General features: G+C 39.4%; 1 protein-coding gene across 1 annotated transcript; it reads right to left on the minus strand.

Moving 5' to 3' along the window:
- Nucleotides 1-3,416: 3,416 nt before the first annotated feature.
- On the minus strand, nt 3,417-25,028 carry LOC115800555 (rho GTPase-activating protein 6). Its single transcript, XM_030757991.1, has 13 exons — nt 24,762-25,028; nt 11,416-11,575; nt 10,707-10,778; nt 9,658-9,920; nt 9,283-9,478; nt 9,072-9,127; nt 8,819-8,969; nt 8,545-8,693; nt 6,312-6,491; nt 5,631-5,728; nt 5,204-5,454; nt 4,701-4,769; nt 3,417-4,616 (listed from the first exon to the last, which is right to left on the minus strand). The coding sequence occupies exons 1-13, from the start codon at nt 24,906-24,908 to the stop codon at nt 4,051-4,053; spliced, it is 2,358 nt and encodes a 785-aa protein (XP_030613851.1). The 5' UTR covers nt 24,909-25,028; the 3' UTR covers nt 3,417-4,050.
- Nucleotides 25,029-25,844: the final 816 nt, after the last annotated feature.

A 25,844-nucleotide genomic window follows, 5' to 3' on the forward strand; every position in this document is an offset into this window, starting at 1 on the left:
AATGTTTAAAAAGTTACTTAAAAGCATTACTTCAAATACCCCCTTCCACTGAAGATAGTTGCTCAGAATCCAAAGCAAGTCAAAAACTGCACAAAATTGCTTAAACTTGTTTTATCAGTGACTCACTTGGTATCTAAAACATCACATTTTGGTCATGAAGTGTGGAAGTGGACTAAGCTGAGAGGCTTAATACAATCACTGCTAATCCTTTAATCTTGAACTTTTTTTTTTCTTGAAATTAACTTCATTACCCAGTCAGGACTATGACTCCCATAAGCCTCTTTTTATTGACATTAGGGCTACGTGTAACTCTTGCATTTACTTAGTAGTGTATAATGCATTTTCCATTAGCTGAAATTATGGGCATTGTTAGTCATTTACAGTTATGCAGTAAAGTGTTTCTCCTTAACAAAGGTTAAGGAAATACTAAGAAAGTCGATAAGTCAGCACAATACAGCTTCTTGCCTCACCTCTTGGAAATGCTAATGTAGCACATTACCTTAGCACTGATAAGTGGCTGAACACAAGATTTGACCTAAAGGCACACCCCCCTAATTTAAAGTTAAATTTCACAATAGCAAGCTGAGAGGAGGCATTTAGATTTGGCTCTGCTCACAGGTGCTTTATCAAACCAGGGAATATATCCTTTAAACTGCTCCAGATATATGATGAGTTATTGAAAAGCAGTTAGTGCAGCTGCATATTAAGTGATCCAGAATTGGTGCCTAAAATGACAGAAAAAGGACTGAGGATTGAGTGATTGTGCATGACTAACACCTTAATGAGCTCCACCGAGCTCTATTTTCCCTCTGCAGAGATTTGTGTATCAATCTCAACCTTGAAACCGCAGGGCCAGTGTTCTCCAGTTTCCGAATGTTGAGTCTCATTTTGGTTGTGACCTTCTTCTGTCCTCCCTGCAGCTGTTCCTGATGCTAAGGAGAGGACTCTGACAGGATGGGCCTCCTGTTGGGAACAGAAGCAAAGGATCAATTTACATCTAGCACTGCAAAGATAAGATGTGGAATTAAATATTTCATCTTAGTCGTTTGCTTCCGGAGGTAGCAAACGACTGTTTTTTTTTTTTGTTTGTTTGTTTGTTTTTCCTCCAGAGCTTGGCCTGGTAGTGTTTAGAACAATGAATGGCTCAATTTGCAGCACCGATTTTTTTTTTTTAAAGTTGTGAAGACAAATGGCAGTCAGACTGGATTCTCTGTAAAACACATCCAGACATCCTGTTGTGTTTTCTTGGTCTCATCAGAACTGAACTGTATGGCAGCCAGTACAGCTTGATTCAGACAGCTGTGGAGTCTTGAAAGTTTAACCACAAATCTTTGTATTGAGGAACTCTATTATGTTTGATGAATAAAAGAAGAGTGTATTATCTGGGTGAGAAATTACCTGCCACTACACTTAATAACTGAAAACTAAAATAGGCAGTTCAAACAGCCGCAATCATTCCATCACTTTACATTGAGTAATCATCATGAAGCATCCTCAACTGTCCAGAATCTGTGTCATATTTTGGTGACAGATGAACTAAGAAAACATCCAGCAAAACATGCATTTATTGTTAAAGATCTTATGTCCATTAATGCAGAGTGAGATTAATGCTGTTAAAACAAAATGTGTGCTTCACTTTTTCAAATATGAACATAACTTTATTCATTATGTACTGAATTGTTAAAGCCGCTGACAGATCCATACTGATGTTGAATTTTGAAAAAGCAAAGAAAACTAACAGAACAAACTAGTTTTGTGGTCTTATGCTTCCCTCTTGTGGCCAATTTAGGGAATTGTTTCATTGTGCTGTGAGCTACTTTTAGCCATTTTAATCTATCTATCTATCTATCTATCTATCTATCTATCTATCTATCTATCTATCTATCTATCTATCTATCTATCTATCTATCTATCTATCTATCTATCAGTAGCATAAAAAGAAAGCAAATTTGTGTTTGGTTGATTATTTCTTTGTTGTAGCAGTGCAAATCTTATACCGTTGGAAAGCCAGTGTATTTTCCCTCAAATGGTGCGATATCTCTAAGGAAATAGCATTCGTGGGTTGAGCAGCAGAGTTGAGTGTATGAGTAGTGCACATGAAAAACTTGAAACTTGCCCAATCTCTGCCAATGCCAAACAGCTTATTCTGCTATTGACTCTTGTTTGGTGTTGTTTATTGGATTGGAAGAAACAAGACATGTTGGCAATTTAACAATTTATTCATTTAACAAACAGGGGCCTCAGCAGCATGTGGAAGAAACACACTCAACCACAACAGCCTGGCACCTCCTCCTCATGCTGGTCACCAGCTTGATCACAAACTGCTGTGGCATGGCATCCCATTCTTCAACCAGTATTTGTTGCAAGTCAGCCAAAGTGGTTGTGTTGGTTACTTTGGCATGAACAGCATGCCTAAGCTGATCCCACAAGTGTCCAATGGTGTTGAGGTCAGGACTGCAAGCAGGCCATCCTCTCCATTCCCAAATTCTGGAGTTAGTCTCCGATAAACCCTGCTCTGTGGGGGCAAGTGTTGTTATCTTGGATGATATAGTTCAGCCCCAGACTGTGGAGATATGGGATTACCGCTGGTTGCAGAATCTCATCTTGATATCTCTCTGCATTGAGAGTGATTCCAAATCTGATTGTCAGCACCTGGGGAACCAGGAGCTCAAAACAAGAGTCAGCAGCAGAATAAGCTGTTTGGAACGCCAGTTGGCAGAGAAGATTTGGCAAGTTTTTCATGGGCGCAACCCACATATTCAACTCTGCCACTCAACCCACAAATGCATTCCCCTTACAAATGTGGCACCATTTATGGGGAAATAAACAGGCTTTCCAACGTATGAGATTTACTGGCAAGAAGTATTGTTACAACAAGGAAATAATCAACCAAACACAAATTTTCTTCCCTTTTATGCTAAGTTTATCTGTCTATATATATAGATTGTAAGCACTCAGTATATATACTAAAGTCTTTCCTCGCCTCATTTATGTAAATCTATGATCTTGCACATAAATGGCAATCAAATGGCTATATAATTAAAGGTAATAAATGAGTCTTAATGAACTTGAAGCATTTATGCACTTTTCACTCAAAGCTAAATGGAAATAAAAGCACAGACCTCCCTCTATGACTCACTGACACACTGGAGATGCTCAAAAGTGTCATTAAAACTCTAATCTTTATAAAAAGAGTTCTGAGTTAAATATAAACTTCCTTTATTGCTGTTTAGTTGGACACAGTCATATATTATGATGGAATGTAGTACTATATGTCATTGATCAGTAACATTTAACATGTGCTATTTTCCAGCAAAACCTGCAACCTTTGCAAGATACGACTCCCATAATAATCTCATATATAGAATTGCAGGTTTACAGAAGTGCTCTCTCTGAGTGCTGGTTGGTTTCCAGTGAAGCCAAATTGATGAAGCAAGAAACATAACAAAGACACCACTCTTAGTTTGTTTATTAAGCGGCACCTGGAGAAAGATATTTTTCATTAAATTACAAAATGACTGTAAACTTATATTAAATATATCCATGTCTGCAAATAATGCTGCGTAACAATAATTCCGTTGTAGCAAACACCGAAGCAGGGCTGTTGGTAAGAAGTTGTGGTAAAATGTAAGCATCTACTTGAAAAACAAAATGATGAAAAACAAAGAGACGCGGGACTGTGAGACAAATATGTTTTGCAGCATTTACAGAAGTGTCAAGATTAGGGTACTATAAATTGAAAGCAATATTCAAAAAGGATTTTTTTTTTAATATTTACATTCAGCATTAATATAAAACAATATTCAAGTCCATTTATTACATTCAAGTCTAAATACAAGTTTTTGATGGTACTATTTAAAAAAAAAATACAAAATCATGCTTAACCTATATAGTTAGTGCAAAATAACAAAAACATTTATGTCATTTAGTATTTTATATTTAGTATAAAATACTCAAATGATCTGGTAGTCCTGACTACAGACCTGATGATGTGACAGGAGACAGATGCCTGTTTTTGAAGTTATCCACAATCTATCAGCTAGGAGTGTGTCACACCAATGTTTCCGGTACGGCTTCGGGATTTTCTTTAGACAGCACCTTCCATATATGCCACCTCTCTGTCTGCCAATTTGAAGAATCAGGGCCCTTTTCTTCTCCAGGCCCAGTGGCATCTGCTGCATCTACAGTCTTGAAGTCAGGGCTCTGCTGCGACTGCTGTGGGATTTGGGGGCCATGCTGAGATTTGAAGAGGGAAGGTGTGGAGTGAGAAATCTGAGTTTCTCTTAGAGGTCCAGAGCAGTTAAGGGGCGATAAACTATCAGTCCTGACCTGAAGTAATGGACATTTAGTGCATCCTGTCCTTTGTACTAAGTTGTCCGAGCTAACAGCTCCTGATTGGCTGCCCACTGCCTGATGTAATAACGATTCTGGCTGTCCCTGCTCTCTCTGGTCATCAGGACCACTGCTGCAGCGAGTCACCGGGGGGTGTGGCCTGCATTCCAAAACGCCCAATGACATTTTTGTTGCACTGACAGGCAGCATGTTGTTACCTTGGTGACTGCTCAGCCCCTCAGATGATCCGCATGAATCACATTCCGACACGTCTCCAAGGTAGCCTGGGAGAAGACATTTATTAGCATCCAACATTTATCCCATATCCAAAGACCATCTGGAGCAACATGTAAAAAGGATTCAGTTACCAGCGATGCCAGTGAAATCCTTCCCGAACAGTTCATGCCAGGTGTCCCAGAAACTGTCAGCTGAGGCCTCTAACAGAAACAAAAGAACTGCGAGGATTACTTACTTTGGTTTAATGAATATTATAGCAGATCCAAAGCTATGGCGCCTTTTTAAAGCTGCTTTGTTTCCTTTTGGCCTTGGAATTGTTACAGTAACAAAGACATGATACTAGAATTTCTTCTACATACTAGAAGTTATGAAAATGATTACTGAGATGTGACATCATGTATTTTAAAGGAGGGAACTGTCCTCTTGGCAGGATTTCAAACATCAAACTGATAACATTAAAACATAGAACTTGTTCTGTTATTCCCAAATACACTGTCAGGTTTATGTTTTCATTATCTCTGGCTCAATGGTCCACCCTGCTGTCTTCCATAGATGTGGGAGTCAAATACATTTCCAAGATCTTTTCAGTTACACTTTAAACATTAATGCTGTTGTTGAAATTCATTTTGTTCACCTTTATCAGTAGAAAGTGTAGGGGAGGTGCTGCCAGAGTTGTCTTTTGACTGGTCACTGAGTTTGTCCTGCCTGGGAACCCTGTCTGAGAGCAGACCACTGTCCTGTGGGTATTTAAACCGCAGTCGACTGGACAGGACAGGGGAGTTATTGTCATAGGGAGAAACCTCTCCACTAGATGGCTTGTGGGAGTCACTGGACAAGCGTCTGTCAGTCAGAGAGAACGACTCTTCTGACCTAAGGCTGGGATCTCTGTAAAAACAAAGCAGACACAATAAGCTTATGGATGGGTATGTTTGGACAAAGCCACACTATTCTAACTATGACCAATGGATAACCATGAAACATAATACATGCTTCATTTTGGTCATTTGAACAATTACGTACACACATATAAACACACAATGAGACAAAAGGCAGAGACTCACGAGCATCGAGATTCCTTCCTCCGCAGTAAATAGTCCACAACATCAGGATCAGTTTCCTGCAAACTCATCAGCAACTCATTCTGCAGGTCGGGGGGAACCTGAGAAAACCAAAAATTTGGTTTATTCTTTATTCTCACTCAGTGAGTTAGTAATTAATTGCAGCAGAATGAGACCCTGACATTAAATACGCAGTTCTACACATTAATTAGCTAATGTCACTCAGAAGGTTCTTTTTAAATAAGCCTACACCGCTCTTTTACATGGAGTAATTTACCAGATGTTTGCAAGGTGTAATGAGAAAATCATTAATGTAAATATATGTTTAATTGGCTTGTAGCCGGCTGATTTTCTTGACAGCTAATTTCCAGATATTTTAACTCAAGTGTGACTGGACTGAGGTTTCTGGTGAAAAACAGAAAATGTAGAGAATGTAGATGAGGCTCTTGCCTTCATCACACCAAGCAAAACAGAGGGTGGAATCATATTGGACCAAACTTCATTAAATGATGCTACTTAGTCATCTCAATCCCTATAAACATAATGTTTTTAAATTAGCTAGGTGGCTCTACGTTGACTGTTAAGTTTTAAAATTCCCAGTAAACATTTATTGACCAAAAACCCCCTTAAGATTGGTTGAAATCCGGGTTGTCTTTGAATTTGGTTTGCAGTTAGAGCCCTTACCATAAACATCGCATCATATGCATCGATCATTTTCTGGACCACGCCGATGATGGCAGCACTCTCCTCTGCACGGGCAAAACTCTCTACTGCAAACTCTTTGTCTGAGTTTTTCTGCTTGTGTAAGAGGTTGGGTCCAAAGACGGTGGCTAAATTAAGTGACGTCATCTTGTTACCGGTAATCTAAACACGACAGAACACAGAATTTATATTACACGTTTAAACTACTGAACAAACACATTCTACAACTAATGCTATTATATCAATTTCTTTTGCGCATATTTTGATAGGATTCACATAGTGGCTCCATAGTGTAATGGTTACACATCCCCATAAAACACAAAAGATCACTGGTTTGAGTGCGGGAGGAGACAAATAACTATGGGTTATGTCAGGATGAGATCTGGTGTGTTAAATCTGTCAAATCAAATATGCACCTCCATCGATATCTGTAATGTCACAGGTTTACTGTAGGCAAATTAGCTGCAATTTAAAAAAAAATAAAATTGCCCCTGTGGGGTGAAAGCTTCTTCAAGGGATCTACTAATAACACACAATAATAATAATAATCTGCCTTTAGCTCTGATAGCACATGTGCAGAGAAAAGGAAATTATTATATGATTGAGTTATTCAACCATATAAAGGCTGAAATTTGTAACATTTGGCCTGTAAGATATACAGAATAACAACGCTGTTACATATAAGTATAAAATATATAAAAGTATATAAGTTTGCCATCAGATCCAAACCGGTCTGAATATTAATGAAGTTACTCCTACTGTGTTTACGCACTGCTGAGTAAAAACATGCTGAGGCTTTTGTACTCTCTGCAGTTACCACTATGGACTGATCTCTGTTGAAATGTGACTTGAAGCATGAACTACTGCAAACTACCTCGCTCACTGGGAAAAGTAAGTTTGTTGCATCTAATACACACACGGCTTGTATGCATTTTGTATTAGGCTACTATTGTCCCCTCCCTCTGCCTCTCCATGCTAAGTTGTGCCGTGTTACACTGAAATACCAGTGTGATTGAGGACAAGAAATATGTGAAGTGCTTTTCTAAACATTCAGTGGGAGGAAACAGTGAAGAGCCAAAGGACAGAGCCAAAGTTCTGCCACTGCACTTACAACTTCGACTAATCCACCCACAGCAATTACACACTCATTCCGATAACATCTCCTGCTGGCTTTTCAAATAAATTAGCATTCCTAGCGGCAACTATCTCAGCCACATCAGGCACAAAATAAGACATGCTTTTTTCCTGAGTTAAATAATGGTGTGATTTGTACTAATTTGCCTGCAACAATCTTTAGTAAATCACATTTGTATGATTCATTTAAATAATCTCCTCCCTAATTTTTGACACTTATTTGCCCTTCCAGTTAGGGTTATTATTTGCCATGCAGTGAAAAGAGTATTTACCAAACCTCATTAAGTGACGTTTGCCTCGAGGCGACTGTTGTTGTTGACTGTTGCGAAATAAATTAAATTGAATGATACTTATTCCACCTCAAAACATCTGAGGTTAATGCTTTATTTGGTTTACTTTCAAAAATCTGAACTCTGAGAGGGAAACTTAATCCACAAACTGTGTCCACGCTTTATAGCCACAAAATTGTCACTGTGCGTATTAAGTAAATCCCAAGAGCAGCTTTTTAAAAGTCAATAGAGGGGTTTGCACAGAACAACAGTAAAGCTGTCCCCAAGACAGAACATAATGATGCCAAAGTGCAGTATTTATGTGCTCACTGAGCAGCACTGGTTATTAAGAAAACCATATTGTGCATAAAGGTGCTGCATTTTTCCATAGTCAGTCAAACTGCCTTCTGATGGCAGTTGGGATTTACCAGCATCACAATATATCTGTAAACCAGTCTGTCTATGAGACTGAGATTTATTCAGTGATAGCGGCTCAGTAACTTAATATATTTTTTTCTACTCGGTGATAGAATCAACAAGTAATAAAATGTGTGATGTGCTGCCTACAGAGGTGGTCCCTGATGGTTAAACTCTGCAGAAATGTGGGCAAATTATTAACTAAATTTTCAACACCTCATTCTGTGCTACCACATTCTGTGTATGAAATTCAGCACACAAAAGCTTGTACTGCATGTGTTGTGACCCTTGTGTGGGATTATTATTGCTGTAATATATCACAGCATGGACGCGCATTTTCAGGCTGCTATAAAAAAAAAACAAAAAAAAAAACTGGCCTTGTACAGCTTCTTTACCTTGTGTCCCTCACTGTCCAGACTGTCTTCAGCATGTGCAGACACAGTGGACAATAAGCCAAGGAGGCGCTGCAGCGTGTCGCTGTTACAGGGAGGAAGCATAAATAACAGAAGCTGGATGGCACTGTCTTGTTCTGAAAAATCCAGCACTGTAGAAAAAAAAAAACGCCCCCAGTTAATGTCAGTTTTAAAGGAATCAGAAGATGCACACGAGAATTTCCCTAATGACCGTAAGAATAGTGGGTGGTTTATTGTGCATGTGTGTTTTCCTCACACATTGTATTGATGAAGGCTGTATAAAGTTCTCTTGTCAGCAGTGACTCAGGCATGTCTCTGAGGAATTCTTTCAGCAATGCAGCTACATCATGGACACTGTGCTCTTCGTCCATGTAAACCTCCCATCCCTGGTCGAATTCCTCACGGAGCTGGATGAAATGTTGTTACAGTTGATACAGTTAAAATGTTACTCGTGGATAAGGCTATTCCCTAAAGTGCAGAAGTGTTTAAAAGCTAAGCTGACGTCTTACTTGTCGTACTCTCTTCTTTGAACTCCCGACACGAAAAATTCCAACTGCTTGTAGACCTAAACAAACACAAAGATGCTCTTTTAGAGCCAACTTCCAATGCATCTGACCAAGTGTATACAAGGACATGGTGCACATTGTAGATATATACATTATAGAATATGATTTAATATTCTACACTGTGTTTATATAGCTTTACTTGTAAACTTTGTACCATATTTTTCCAGGTGCTGGCAGCATTGATCAACTATCTTGGGCACCTGTCTGTAAATAGGGTTAAGGCTGAGCTTTTTGTCATGGTGCTTCTTCGTGTTGCCAGCTGCCTCTTCTGGCAGAGACAGCTGGAGTGCCTCCAAAAGCCGAGACTGGTTATCATCAAGGTCAGTGATGCAATCCACAGACACTCCACCCTGTAAAGCAGATGGGTGACAATATAATGACTGGAAAAGCAACTGATGATATGCTGTGAATGGCCACATCATCTGCCCATGGGGGAATGTCTAAAAAGGTCACAAATTCTCAATGAATCTCAGAGAAATAGCTTGTTATTCTACATCAGTATGTATGATTTGTCAACAGGGAAGCCTACCCGTCTGCGTGTCCGTGGGGCTATGTCTGGTGTGCTGGGCAGTGGTGATTCATTAAGGGTCTCAGAAGTGGAGCTCAGTGACGAGTTGCTGCTGGAGAGCTCTTTGTTAGCCCTTTTGTAGCTAGATGTAAGATGAAGGAAGGATAGCATCAATTCAGTGGGGTCACTGTGCTCTTCCCGCGGGTGATCGTGCCGCAGCTTGCGCATGCGGTCGTTGGATATGACATGCGACAGTGGTATGCCAAACGCCTGTGGCGTAGTGTCTATGTGAGGGGGAAGAGCAAGACAGCGAGACTTAAAGTTCACATATAAGCTCCAAGTCAACAGAAAGCTTTTCTTTAGATGTGTCAGTCAGGGTGGCATATTATCCATTTTACCCTTTGGATTAGTTGCTGTAGAGATTTAATATATTTTTTTAAGTAAATCCTGCTCAAAGTAAATATGACAAGATAAATGCCATGAACAGTGTTCTGCAGCCACACTTAATATTCAGAGCGAGCACATACTTTCCCAAGTGCTTTTGTAAACAAAAAGGGAAAAGAGGAAAGAGGGGGCTGGGCATGCCTGAGGATAGGCTGTAACGAACAAGCCACCACTTAAGATTGCTTCAGTTATTTCCTTCGACTGCTTGTCTGACAGAGAACATCACTTTCCTGTTGGATTGTTGCAGCGGGCGGGGCAGCGTGGTGGTTGGAGATCACAGCCCCCCTCTGTACTGATTGTGATCGCTCAGTGCTCCACGGGTATAAAAAGCTGAGTGTGTCAGCTTCAGTGAGTCTATGCAGCTTCAGCCAAAAGGATAAAAGAGTATCTTTTAAAATGTCACAGGCTGACTAGACTAGAAACTGGAGGAGAATGAAAGTCTTACAAGACTCAGTGCTTTTCCAACAGACTTAAAAGATAGCTGTGTTTATCTTTATCTGTTCAAAACGTGCTTGAAAGCACCAAAGTTCCATTTTTACTGCTATGACATCATGCTGTAAATGGCAAAGTGGGATGGCACTACCATTTAAATTGCTAGAATTGAGACTATATCCTGATCATGTTACCTTTGTCTTTACTCTTCTCTTTAGATAATGAATCCAACTTCCTCCTGAGTGACTTCTTGTGCTTGTGGCCACCTGAAAAGAGTCACAGATAAATAAAGAATTAAGTTAATTTGTTCTTGGTCATGCTTGCTCCACCTGATATTCTCAGTCACAGCTGCTCAAAGGAGCTAACACACACAGACAAACTGTGCAGAAAATATCATGATAAAGATATGCAAAGTGAATCTTAATTTATAACCAACATACAGGAGTATGCTCTTTCAGAAAACCAGAAAGCCAACAGAAATTCCTTTTTCTCATGTTCTCTATTACAACAGACTCCATGAAAACCAAGAGAGCCCACCAGAAAATAAACAGTGTTTAAAAGTTTTTTCTAAGCGGACAGCTGTAGTGGACTCCAGAAACGATTCAGCCACAGATGTTAGATAAACTCACTTTATTAAATCAATGAAGGATCAAGACTTTATGCGTACAACACCCTTACACAACAGAAAGGGGAAAACGAGAGAGGAACATTTCCCATCTGTTGTTCAGCCTGTGTTTTTTCACAAAGTTTTTGCCTGAGACAGAATAACAACTTGGGAGACAAGAAGGGGCCTGTAATTGTGTGTGTGTGTGTGTGTGTGTGTGTGTGTGTGTGTGTGTGTGTGTGTGTGTGTGTGTGTGTGTGTGTGTGTGTGTGTGTGTGTGTGTGTGTGTGTGGTAATACATTTAGGGATGGTGATGTGGCAGCCCAGGTCATGACACCGAAGCAATCGCTTGAAGGCCACATCCTGGAGACGAACCCTCTCCAATTCTGAGAGGCTTTGCAGGGGGACGGGCTTCAGGCCAACAGTGCCTCCTGACAAGCTGTTCCAAGTGAAGTCATTCTGAGGACAAACACAAACATGCAGGTTTTAAAACACATCAGACAATTACATCAATAATTTGTGTCATATGTTCATGACCTGTCACTCTCTACAGATGGCAGGGTGCATGAACTGGCAAATACTTGCAGTTCTGCTTCAGTTGCCAGCTGAAAAAGATCTAAAGTGCTTCCCATGACACAAACTGACAGATTACATGAGAGAGACAGGCTGTGATGTGTAAATGTTATTAACTTCTATATGTAAACCATCACAAATATTTTTTTTTCTGCATGTGGAAACAAGATTTATGAGGTGCTAACATTAGTGATGGTGCCTGACTGAACTTGCGCCCCACTAAAATGAGCCCTTTTGGCAGTGTGCCTCCACCACACAGTGAAGTTACAGTTTGCATCCATATCTGTCCACAAAAACAGTCATGTGAAAAAAGAAAGTGTTCATGGGCCTCTATGTAGTCCTGTGAAAAACTATGTCCCATGGTTCGATAGCTTGTAGAACCACCTTTAGCAGCAATAACTTGAATTAATCATTTTCTGTATGACTATCAGTCTCTCGCATCATTGTGGAGGAATTTTGAACTACTCTTCTTTACAACTTTACTTCAGTACATTGCAGTTTGTATGCATTTGTTTACGCACAGCTTTCTTAAGGTCCTACCACAACATTTCAATTGAATTGAAGTCTAGACTTTGACTGGTCCACTGCAACAGCTTTATTCTTTTTTATTTTGCAGCCATTCTGTTGCAGATTTCCTGGTGTGCTTGGGCTCATTATCCTGTTGCATGACCCAGTTTTGGCCAAGCTTTTGTTGTCAGACAGACAGCCTCACATTTAACTGCAGAATAGTTTGGTAGACAGAGGAGTTTATATTTGACTCAGTTACTGCATGTGCCCAGGTCCTGTGGTTGCAAAACAAGCCCAGGTCATCACACCTTCCCCACCGTGCTTAACAGTTGGTACAGTATGAGGCGTTTGGGCTGATATGCTGTGTTTGGTTCTTGTCAAACATGGCATTGCGCAAAATGGCCAATCATCTCTATTTGGGTATTGCCTGTCCAAAGGAGATTGTCCAGAAGTCTTGTGGTTTGTTCAGATGCAACTTTGCAAACCTAAATTACGCTGCCATGTTCTTTGTAGAGCAAAGCAGCTTTTTACTGGCAACCCTTCCAAACAAGTCATACTTGTTCAGTCTTTTGGGTAACTGTATAATGCCACAGCTACACTGACCTTTTGAATGTAAAATACAACCACTTCATAACTGTATATAAGGTGATTGCATTTTATATTAGCTGGTGTAAAATTCTGTCATTATTTGTGACTTAAGCTATGGGCAAAAACATGTAGTAATATCATTATGACCCTTGACTGCCAAGGTCTAATCATGCCATCCTTGAGTCCAAGTAAATGTTTTTGCCAAATTGGAAAAAAGGACCCTCACAAACAAACTGGCATATGGACCTAAAAACAGGTTGCCACAGGTCACAGCTGTTGGAAACAAAAACAAAAACCAAAAGCTTAACGAGACCAGTTGTTGTATTATCAATACTGAATATAAATACTGACTGTGTACATTATTCTATTTTACAAGTAACATAAAGATGCTTATTAACAGCTCACTCTTTATCAAAAGAATTTAAATGTGAAATGCACCATCTTAATTCCATCTCGACTCCATTCAGTACAGTGCATAATGCATACAATTTTAACGTGTATTCCACTGATTTTGAATAGTCAGTTTATCATCTAAATACAAACATAACCATTTCACAAAAAATGCTTCATTAGTAAACACATTTATTTTGAAGGTTTAATACTGTAGCAATGACAGGGAAAATAATCTAATCTGAAATCCTCAACCTCTGAACATCTCCATCCTGGAGATTACACTGCTTTGATCCAGTTCAGTCAAGCCAGTCATATGAGCCATTTTCCAAAGAAGCTTAGTAACTCATTATCGGGATAAGGCTTACACTAAAGTGGCTCACTCCCATTAAATGAGAATTAGGGCTGTGTAACAGTAGCATACCATTATCTAGCACACATACAGTCTGACAATGTGCAGTATAAAAGCAGTGAAAAAGTTTAAGACGCAGGTATTTTTCAAGGAGGCATCTGACTAAGCCTTAATTCACTCACGAGCATGACACTGAGCCCAAACTTTCAGCCAGAGTCATAATCTATCCTCAGTGACAAGAAGAACAACGAGTGCTGCAGCAGATCAACTTGGCCACACAGACTCTTGATTCCAACATCATAGAGTCAGTCTAGGATTATATCAAGAGACAGAAGCAATGCAGACAGCCTAAAACCACAGGAGAAGTGTGGGAAGTTCCCCAGCATGCTGGGACAACCTACCTGCCAAGTACCTTAAAAACTATGCTGAAGGGTACTAATGAAAAATGGAGCTGTTTTTGAGATTTTTCTCTTTACCGCATATAATTTTAACTGATAAATAAGAAACATTTATGCAAGTACTATAGAAAGAAGCCTTTTTTTGTGTCTAGTGTTTAAACTTTTTGTATTGCATGGGCAAACAATATGCTGTGACAAATCTATTTTCTTCACTGTACAAAGGCAGGGGTCAATAATCTGTATTTAGTTTGTATTGCAACAGATTGGCAACTCCTTTCTCCTACCAATATTTTAATGATAGATGGATGTTCAGTCTGGCTTTTAATGTGACAAACTTGCATTACAGAATGTAACAGATAAGCAAATATCACTGAAAAAGAAAGAAAGAAAAAAAATATATATATATCATCTAGGCCTGGGAGCTTGAGGGTCCTGTGCAGTATCTTAGCTGTTTCCAGGACTGCGCTCTTCTGGACGGATGTCGTTCCTGGGATCTGCTGGAGCCATTCTCCCAGTTTTGGGGGTCACTGCCCTGAGTGATCAGATTACCACAGGGACCACTGTTACCTTCCCCTTCCACATCCTCTCTAGCTCTTCTCTCAGCCCTTGGTATTTATCGAGCTTCTCGTATTCCTTTTTCATCATCATCATCCCCACACTCTGAGTGGGTACCAAAACCCAACTGGTACACTGAATACCAGAGCACCTGACTTGAAAGATCATGGCTAAGCTGGAAACCTGGACCCCCAAGGACTTACCATGACTATGTGAAGTACCCTCTGGAAGTCTATTTAGAAGATGTGAATGCAGCAATACGGACAATCCCTACTTCAACCATTACTGAAATCAATCAGTTGATCTATACCACAGCAACAGTGATCCTTGAGATGCTTGGCTATAAGATGAACAGCCACATGGAGCAGTACCCTCCATGGAAAAGACAGCTAGAAGTTAAGATCAAGGCAGCACAGAGAGAAGTTAGCCAGCTATCAGAGCTGCAGAAAGGTGTGATGAAGAAAGGGGTGCCTAAGACGTACAACAAGCTGTCCATACCTGAGGCCTTAGAAACTGCCAAGCCAAGACCTACAGCTTTGGCTACCTGCCTGAAGAGGTATACCAGAGAAATAGAAGCCAGGAGAATAAATCAGATATTCTCCACTGAACCATCCAAGGTGTACTCTCAGTGGCAGAGGAACAATATGAGACCAGCACAAAGCCTAGAGATGGTGGATAATAGACAGAAGATTGCTACTGGCTTATAAAGCTAGCCAAAGCGGAGATAGAAGCCACTGACATCAAGACAAGAAAGCTCCTTACCATGCATGGAGGGTTTCACCCCAAATCCAGCACCCTGAGACTGTACGCTAAGCAGAAGGAAGGAGGCCAAGGACTAGTAAGTATCAGAACCACTATCCTAGATGAAACAACAAAGATCCATGTGTACATCAAGAAGATGGCCAAAAATGATCACGTGCTTAGTGAGTTCCTCAGGCAGCAGAAACCTGAAAAAGAAGTTGAGAAAGAACTGGAACCATCATGGAAGGACAGGCCTCTGCACGGCACGTACCACCGGCAGATAGAAGAAGTGGCTGACATAGAAAAATCCTACCAATGGCTGGACAAAGTTGGACTGAAAGACAGCACAGAGGCACTAATCAAGCCAGCACAGGAACAAGCTCTAAACACAAGATAGATAGAGGCTGAGGTCTACCACACAAAGCAAGATCCCAGGTGCAGGCTCTGCAGAGATGCCCCTGAGACATAACAGCCAGGACATAACAGCAGGGTGCAAGATGCTAGCAGGTAGGGCATACATGGAATGCCATAATCAAGTGGCTGGCATAGTATACAGGAACATCTGTGCCAAGTATGACCTAGGAGTCCCGAGGTCCAAATGAGATACGGTGGTTGAGAATGGACAAGCTAAGACCCTGTGGGACTTCCAGATACAGACAAACTGGTGATGGCTAACCAACCAGACATAGTAGTGGTGGACAAGAAGAGGAAGAAAGCCATAGAAGAAGGAACAAGAGGAAGCTCAAGAAATACCAAGGGCTGAGAGAAGAGCTAGAGAGGATGTGGGAGGTGAAGGTAATAGTGGTCCCTGTGGTAATCGGAACACTCAGGACAGTGACCCCCAAAACTGGGAGAATGGCTCCAGCAGATTCCAGGAGTGCAGTCCTAGGAACAGCTAAGATACTGCACAGGACCCTCAAGCTCACAGAGAGAGTGGGGAATGAAAAAAAAAAATAAATAAAAATTATATATATATATATATATATATATATATATATATATATATATATATATATATATATATATATATATATATATATATATATATTAGGGGTGGGACTTTAACGCGTTAATTTCGATTAATTAATTATGGGGAAATTAACGCGTTAAAAATTTTAACGCATTTTAATCGCACTTTGCACCGTGGAACGTTTCTCAGTGCACGAGTTCCCGGCATACAGATTATATCGACGCACAATGTCCAAATTAGGGGCCGCATCCTGCGAAGGACCCGGCCCAGGTCTTTCGCAGCCCACGAAGACCACAAAGGCCGGAAGTGAGCAGCTAGCCTTCATATCAGCTGCCGTTACCTCTGCGTAGCTCATGTCGCCTAGCAACCGTGAGTGCGAAGCACAGCTGTGTAAAAACAGCTGGTTAAACGGAGAACGAACTTTTTCTCCTTTTTGTGGTTTAATTTTAAGTCTTTAATTCAAAATAAGCTGTTAAAACAAGCATAACACATTTCAACATCAAGGCATACAGCTGAGAGAATGATTAATTTCCAACTATAACAAGTGAGACATTAATGTTGAATAAAACTATCCAGTTATGATGCTTAACTTTAATTTCAGGTGTTTGCTTATCACAGGAGCACTTCCACCCTTCATTGGTCTGTGTAGCAGACTTGTGGGAAAATAAACAAAATTTTGAAGTTTAAGCTTATGTATTGATTCATTCATCAACTAAACTTAAATTAATATTTATCATGTCAAATATTGAAATGCGATTAAAATACGATTAATTTCGATTAATTAATTAATTAATTAATTACAAAGCTTGTAATTAATTCGATTAATTTTTTGTAATCGAGTCCCACCCCTAATATATTTACACACACACACACATACACACATTCATAATTCATATAGATCACCACCCTAAGATGGATGAGCAGTTAAGACAATGGAGGGATGAATAAATATTATCTTAGCTGTTTACATCTTACTGTACAAAGCTTTTCTGCATGTTGTGTGCTTTTATCAATAAACAGTGAAAAAAAACCACAAACTTGAAACTTTATTATCCACATCCCATAAGCACACATATGCGCCATCAACAGCAAAGAAAAATAGTGCATTGCACTTGCATAAATGCCATGACTAAGTCACATTTGCAGTTATGTCATTTTGTTCAGACATTCCTCTTTTGTGACTGTATGGGAGTGGAGACGCTCTCCTTGTATCTGATATGAAGGTGAGCTAGGTTCCCACAGTCTCTCCCAGTTGTTAAAGCACTCAGAAACAAAAAGCCAGTCATTTACTTTTTGCATTTCCAAGAGCTGTGCTCTTTTATGCAATACCTCTTAGCCAGTAGGTTTAAGCGTGTCATCCAAAAACGATATGCTTTAACATGTCATTTGAAAGCAAATTTTAATCACTGCTTTCTTCATATTATTAACAGGTTGTGACAATTACAGTTTGGCGTGCAGACAGCCTTTTGTAACAACCTTTCATGATTATTCATATTAGCCAGATTGCAAGGAAGAAGAAAGCTAAACAGCTGTTTTAAGATATTACAGAAGCTGTCATTGTAAAACCTGTTACTGTTCACTCATGTTTGTCCCGATGGAATTCTTCTAAATTTTAGATCAATAATAATTGTTATTTACTAGTAAATCAATATTAAGTGAATCCATTTATATCCAAACACTTTAGAGTTTCACTGATACACAGCTCTCAAATACAGGTGTACACACAGTTGTGCGAGACCTAATTTTAAGTCAAAGCATTGCTGAAACACAATAGCACTTCCTCAAATACAATGTGAGGAAATGTGCAAGGTAGTTCATACAATATGGCTAGATTGAAAGCGCAGATTACACCAATCAACCACTTTTAAACAAAATCCAGAGGGGTGATGAATATTCCTCAGTGCTCAGGAAGCCATTGAATGGGTCATTACAGGAAGAGCTTTCCATGAAGCCCTTACACTCTGTCCACGCTATTTGCTGGAGAGTTGCACGGTGTATTCTACATTAGACTTAATTAAGAAATGAAACAACTAAATTCAACATTGTACTACAGAGTGGAAGAGTGGGTGTCTGCTATTATTTTCCCTTGCGTTTGAGGCCTCATCTTGCAAAGTTGGAAAACCTGCTTTATTGAAATAAAAATATATTTTGAGAACTGAGCTGTCACAAAATTTGCCTAATAATATTAACACATACTGTATGCTGAGTGGAGAGAAAGTGCAGGTGCATAGGTGGAAATATCATTGTGAAGAGCTACATACATACATTATTCCTCAGGCGGGCAGGTTTCAGTTAAATCACATGGCTTATAAGACAGTGATTTCTTCCACGCGTTAAAGTCTGACGCGTGGAAGAAACAACAGACGGCCTGAGTTTAAATCGCGACATTTCTGCCTGTAAATATTTCATCCACCTCTGTGAACTGTTTAGGAAACATTCAGAGAGTCAACTGTTCGGATCGCTACGTTTGAAACGAAACAACAGCAGCTACTCACAGCACAAGTGATGCTTTGCTCCTGGAGATCACCCATCACAAAGTCTCCGCGGACGAGAAGTGGCCGTTCAACTGCGTTCACAGGCGATTACTGCCAAATTAACTGATTTCACAAGATCGTCCCGCATACAGGCAGCCCACATGTTTACAGCCGGCACTGCCTGGACTCAGGTCCACAAGTGACACAAGTTGACATTACTGCAAGCCCCATAAATAACATTTGCCCTGATAGGGAGGGAGCGATAAGACGAGTCAGCCCTCCTTGTGTCAAGTAAACAAAGCGCAGAAGAACATACCTGCAGGTACATCAGACGTACGCAGGCTTCATCCGTTTCACGCTTTGTTCAACACATCAGGGTGCCAGTCATTCTTAATACTACATTACCCAAAAGCCTCAGCCAGGCAGCTACCATTGCTATGGAAAAGTTTGATAAGAAAATTATAAAAATAAAATGTATAGTAATAGTATAATACTTTGCTTAGTGTATACTGCACCACGTTTTGGCTTGATGAGTTAGTTTCTTATGTCATGTAAGCCTTTAGCTGTCTGGTGGAGAATAATTTGTTGTACAGTTAGTCTAAAACCAGCAGAGTTAAATAGCTCAAAAATGAGGGCCAGGCTGTTAAATCCAGCATATAGCTGTGCTCACTTCAGATAGGCTACATCTGTAACTACAAATAAAGGCACCAACCCCACCACAACCCTGAATTGGATAAGCAGTTAAGAAAATGTATGTATGTATGGGCAAAATCTACAAAAAATGAAGGCCTGCACACACACACACACACACGCACACACACACACACACTGGTGATTTGAGTAATCTGCACTTGCTAGATTTATTTCCTCAGAAGCTGGTTTGAGGTTATGCAGTCAGGAGTATTCACTTCACAAGAACAGTGTCATCATTAGTCTTGTTAGTGACATCTGCACTTTTTCCTGCTACTATAAGTCAGAACAGTAGGTGTGTATGTAGGTGAAACCTATCCACACTGACATAACATGACAGCAGCTTCTGTCTACACAGTGCTGAAATTAAAGGTTAAAAATTGTGTCCGCATACCTTGGAAGTCAGAATAAAAGGCCAGCAAGTGCAGAGACAAGAGAAGTATATGAACTCTTTTGGTCATTAGGTGTGATCTGATCCATCTGAGTCACAAGTGTAGACAAAAAAAAAAAAATTTAAAAAGTGCTCATGCTAATACACATAGCTTCAACTCATAAACAGCCATCGTGATATTGTCCTGTAAAGTAACTCTGTAAAACTGTGAATATAAGTTTCATCTCAGTGGTGACTAGCTGTCATGGCCCAGAGGCAACAAAGCAGCCCCAAGTGGTTCTGCTTCTTCCACAGTACTTTGTGCCTTTAACTGAACACCCACTTCTACCAAGAATAGCCACAGTACTTAATTGTCTCTACTTACAATTATCTTTGAGATTACTTTATAATCCCAGCTTTATGGAAGTCAACAAATCTAAGATCTCCTTTCAGGAAATCAGAGACTCCTTGTGAGTAGCAATCTCAAAATGTTTAAGTGCTGTAGTCAAAGTTTAGTTCTCACCCATAATTCCAAACTTTTTTATTGGACTCCAGGTTTGCTTACTTTTTCCACACTACACAGTGTAAACCTACAAGCTCACTTGCTTCATCCACAGCAGCACTAAAGCATAAAAGCCGTAGATCTCTTTGTACCAGATTCATGCCTTGAATTTTGTTTGTTTTCCTTTCACATCTTCTCGTAAAGTGCACTGAGACTTATTTTCTGGAAATGAGGTTTCTTAATGCTTTGCAGGAGGATGATAAACAGGAAGCACCATGCCAGACAGATACAAAACATTTTGATGGCAGTGTTGGGTGGAGAAATCCTCCTTCACTTTGAGAGCTCTTCAAACAACTTAGCAATAATAACTGAAAACAGTCAAGCTCTTCTCCAAAACCCGAGAAGCAGCTGAGTTGACTAGAATTTACTCTAAAACTAATATCATAGGAGCAGCTTAATGTTTTACACACTTAAAAAACAAGATAGCTGATAACTGCATGAGTTCATTTGTTAAGTCCACTTGTTGTGTATTCCAAATGAATTCACATGGTCTCCACAGTAGCTGCGGATAAAAAGGTAAATGAAGATATTCAAAATCAAAGGGAATAGAGTATAAAAATGTATTACACTGGTTTTATAGATATAATCAAGAATACATTTAAAGGCTTTCTTCATAGCTGCTGGGACAGATGTTGACTAATATTATATTGTCATATCATATTGGGCACACACAAACAGCTGCAACAGCCTGCTCATAGGCACATTAAATAGACAGTTTTCTACTTTTGTACAGCTATAGTAAGGGTCCTAGCAACGTCACAGTTTAAGAGTTAATGTTTAGAAACCACATGTTCCTGTTGAAAGTGCAACGCTTACGTGCACACTGAAAGATGACGACGTTTGGTGAGACACCTCGAACTCAGTTGTGAGTCACAGGTGAAAACATGTGGCGTCATCAGCCTTTACGCACGCCAGCTGCAGTCTTACGTTCAAGCATCGTTGTCAGTTTTACATTTTTAACTTGGGTGTTCTGAAAACGAGCCCTATTTCAGTTTAAATATGTTTCCTCCAGCATTTAATAAAGTGCAGTTTTGAGTTTCCTGCAAACTCTTTTTCCCCTTCGGGCCATCTCTGTGCTGTGATGTTCAGGGGAATGCAGATGAGACTAAAACAGCCCAGTAGTCAGAAACTTCTCATTTTCTACATCAAACAATAAACCCAGCGCGCACTGCCACATTCTGATGTGTTGCAAGGCTCATCATGATTTCTCATTTTCAGCTTTAAAATCTCAAATACTCCCAGAAATACAGAATACTTTCAGAAAGCTTGGAGTTTGAATGCATGCTTGCTGAATTGATGTTGTATGTTGATATCTAGATATAAATAATGACATGAAAGGCCTGTATAGCTTAAGATGCTTTCTAATGAACAGAAAAAAAAATCTGCCATACTACATATTCAGCCTTCTCCTGGCATGAAGTTAATTAATAAGATTTGAAATATGTAACCCAATGACCATGCTGCTTTAACAAATGACTGCCTAATGATCTTGTGTATGTACAGTGCAAGTATGTAAGCTGATAACAGGCTAATTGCATACATTTTGTAAAATATATACTAATAAGTAACTAATTTCTACAAGATGAGTGTCCACATCACTTGGATATTATCTCCTAACAAGCCCTAATCACTGTTCCGGTGATTAATATCCTCATTTCTTCACTACATTACTTCTACAAAATGATGCATGGCTCCCTCTAAAGGCTTTATAAGCAATAACCCTCTTATAAGCCTGCCATTTACCATGCTCATAGAGAGACCTCAATAAATGAAAATATATTTTATAGCTCAATATCTAATCTGGCTCTACTGAGTGTCATTCTAGTTTTCAGAAGCTCTGTGAATTATAATTTCATGTGAAGAAATATTAAAACAGAATGTAAAAAAAAAAAGGAAAAGACACTTAATGACTTCAGAAATGTAGTTTTTCACATCACAGATTTAAACATAAGGAAACATTTTTAAATATCTCCAGTCCAACAGCAGCCAGTAAAAATCAAAAACCACTTAAAAGGATGCTTAACATGTCTGTCACTGAGCCTAGGTACTTATATGGACATGAGAAAGAACCACCACACTGATATTAAAAAGTAACTGACTTAGAGTAGGGCAGTCATATTTACCGCAATAATACTGAACTTCTCAAAAGATTTTTAGATTTTCCTGAAATGATCTAATTCAATAAAACTGTCAGTGCTCAGTGTCCCGTCTCCTGTCTGTGAACATGTTGTTCTTATTTACACTCTTGAGTATGATACACAGAGGGGAGCTGGGGGAAGAGTAAGACTGACACTATAATACAAAAAAACTCCACCTTTCTTCTAATAGGTCCTAGAAGCAGAGACTGAGCAGAGACTATGAATGAATTTTGGTTTGAGTATTGAGGAATTTTGGCTGAGAATACAGTTTGACTTACACTAAGCAGATCGTAACTTTTATATTATGTAACCAGTAAAAGGTAGGTGAATGGGAGATGAAATGATGTTAAACAATGATTTTGCACTAATGTTTACAGCTAACCCATTGTTTGTATTCCATTTATCAGACATAAACTAAAAGCTACGGTGCTGCAGTTGCAAGCCAGCAGATTCAGTCCCATGCCATGCAAGCGGACGGTCTCTTGTGGGAAGAAATATGTGCCTGAGGGACTGTAGCCAAGGATCAGGTCATGCTGATGTACTGTGAGAAACAGAGGCTTTCTTCATGTAAACCAGATGTCTCTGCTTTCTGTCTCAGCTCAGATTGTTGAGATTCTGAGTGAGTGCGCCACTAATAAAACAGAATGATATTCAACCTATGGAACAAACTCCTTAATAACATAGATCAAAAATGCCATTCTGACACTTCCTTTTAAACAAGAAAAGAGTGTGTGTTTTAATGTCGGGATCACACTGACAGACCAGTAATTTGCTAATCATCCCAATCACTTGAATCACCATTAGAAAGCAGTGTCACCTGTTATATCTTATTCAGAACCTCTGTTTGCCTGCACGATCTTCTCTTAAACAAAATGAACACTGGGTGGCATTTAAGAAATTAAAAAGACTGGTTTCATATTAGGCGAGGAGAGTCTTGCAAAACTGGAGCACTTACAGGGAGGAGATCCAGCAGTATTTTGTGGAGAGGGGAAAACATTGTCAACCTGCCTTCACTAATGTTCCTGCAGCAGACCAAAAATGTGATTTTGATTACTGACCTGGAATAAAGTTTGCATACAGCAAGGTACTTGCTGTTGCTGTAAGCTAACACTGGTCACGTGGGTCTCTAAGACTGAGCTCAGGCCTCAGATTTCAGCTCATTGGACTAATAAAGTTCCTCTTAGTTCTATGTTGGAACATTAAAGCTGTGCTGTCTCTAAATGTGTAAATACCCAGCCAAACCCTTAATTAAATTAATATTACTAAAAGCATGCCTACATGCCTAAGCTTGTTATTGCAATCAAAGGTAACATTCAACAATGTTTCGTTTTTTAAAACTGCTACATGTTAATTCTTGCATAAAAAGTCTTAAATCATGTTAAATTCTTCTCTCACAAAGGGTGTGTCTCCAGCATAGATCAGCTTCATCCAGATTCACTGAAAGTGTTTCTGAAGGCTCTAACTTGTGAGGGGCCAAATACTGTATCTGGCATTTATTAGAAGTCTATCAGAATGCAACATCTGTAATACATTTCCATTACAAAATAAAAGTTATTATGTAAGCACAGGGGTATTTTTTTTTTAATGTAAGATACTAAATAAAATAGAATAATAAAAAAAAAAAAAAAAGAAACGCCTTTCCTTTTTTTGCTTTGACACATTCGCCAAATATGCCAAAGTTCAACAAGCTTGTTACGGCAAAGGCTTCTGCTGACATCACTCTGACAAAAGCAACAAGGTGAATCGCTTTTACTGTCTCGTGACACACGCAAACATCAAAAGTCCACACATCGCCTCCCGAAACTAACTGTCCTGTTAGTCATCGCCTCCGAGATGTTGCAATCACGAGAAATCGTGATTTTTCTATGATTTTTGTCTCACCTGAAAATAATAAAATAAAGTAATTCCAAAAAGTCACCAGATTTGTGGAAATCAACTTTTCAGCGTTTTCATTTAAGGTAAAGTTTACACAGATATCAATACTTGGTTATATCACCCATATGGGAATTTAAACCACTTCCGGAATTTTTGTAACAATATATACAAGCCCTCCCTTGAGCTTCGCTCTTGCAGGCTTATGTATAAAATTAGAAAAATAAAACATTTTAAATCCCACATCTCTCTGCATTCTAGCCTAAATTTTAGCAGACTGGCAGCCGCAAAGTTTACTAAGAAAAACTCAGCATCAAAACCAGTTCGCACCAATAAAGCCTACAAATATTATCACTGTCTGGAAACTGCTCTAATACGTTTAACACCAGCGGAAGTACGCCGACAATCCTGTTAGCCTTTAGTTGTGATGTCAGGTAGTCAAACCTGGCAACACGGTCAACTGACCTCACACGAAGTCTCCTCTGCTTCGGTACCGCAATGTCGCATCAACGCCGAGTCCAAGCTCCTGGTCTGCCTCAGTCTCCGCTTGGAAATGCTTTTGGGGCTTAGCGAGCATGAGAAAACAGTGCTTAACAATCCTTGAGCGGACATATCTTTTTCCCTTAGTCAGGTTGAGGATAAAGAAATGAAAAAAAAAAAGTTCATATCTCTGCAACAGGTCCAAAATAAACGAGCGAGAGAACCTTTCACAGCAGCAGGTCCCTCCAGCGCGTTACCATGTTCAGTATTATGAAATATGAAATCCGCGCCTGCAGTCCCAGATCGCCTCCTCCACCTCCCAACACTCTGACTCACTGCTTCCTGCTTTCATCATTTAACATCCATTTAAAGAAGTATGTTAATTTCCCCCCAAACACCAAAACAGACAATACACTGAGGAATTAGGGTATGACACAGAAAGCGTGCGTTAAAGTTTCTCCTGCGGCTCAGCTAAAAAGATTATTATGCACACTAGTGTAAAAGAAAATATGACAAATGCAAAAATAAGTAAACGCACTCCAAAAATGATGCGAATATCCCAGTCAACAATCATTCAACAATCATTATTGTGGATTCAAAATAAGACTGGAATATTTGACACCTAAATAAATATACAATTATCCAAATATTGTGTGCATATATATGTATATCCATCCATCCATATGCACACAATAAATATATATATTACATACATGTTCAATGTTCTAAGAGAGAAATTTCTTTTGTTTTTTTGTAGTACTCTAAATGTACAGTATATAGAGTTTGAGCTCAGCTTTCTGTAATCTGGCATTATAGTGCAGTCCAATTTAGATTAACTGGCCCTGTGTCGATGACACTGATGATGTAAAGTGATACTGCCAGTAGATTAACTTTCAGTGGGACACATTGATGCCAAAAATACATATACCCAACTCTATTTTGGCTCTGTCTTGTGTTACACCTTATGTCTTGGCAACAATAAAGACAGAAATGTTACACAGACCTTTCCCCACTTCACTGTCCTCTCTTCATCACACTGCACTCAACATAAAGCAGCTGAGATACATG

The sequence above is a fragment of the Archocentrus centrarchus genome, chromosome 21 (assembly GCF_007364275.1).
Source record: "Archocentrus centrarchus isolate MPI-CPG fArcCen1 chromosome 21, fArcCen1, whole genome shotgun sequence".
NCBI classification, from domain to species: Eukaryota; Metazoa; Chordata; class Actinopteri; order Cichliformes; family Cichlidae; genus Archocentrus; species Archocentrus centrarchus.

Coding starts and splice junctions, on each gene's coding strand:
- LOC115800555 (XM_030757991.1), bottom strand. CDS start 24,908: ATGTCCGCTCAAGGATTGTTAAGCACTGTTTTCTCATGCTCGCTAAGC. Junction 11,576..24,761: donor CAGAGGAGACTTCGTGTGAG/GTCAGTTGACCG, acceptor GTTTGTCCTCAG/AATGACTTCACTTGGAACAG. Junction 6,492..8,544: donor TGGACAGTGAGGGACACAAG/GTAAAGAAGCTG, acceptor TGTCGTGTTTAG/ATTACCGGTAACAAGATGAC.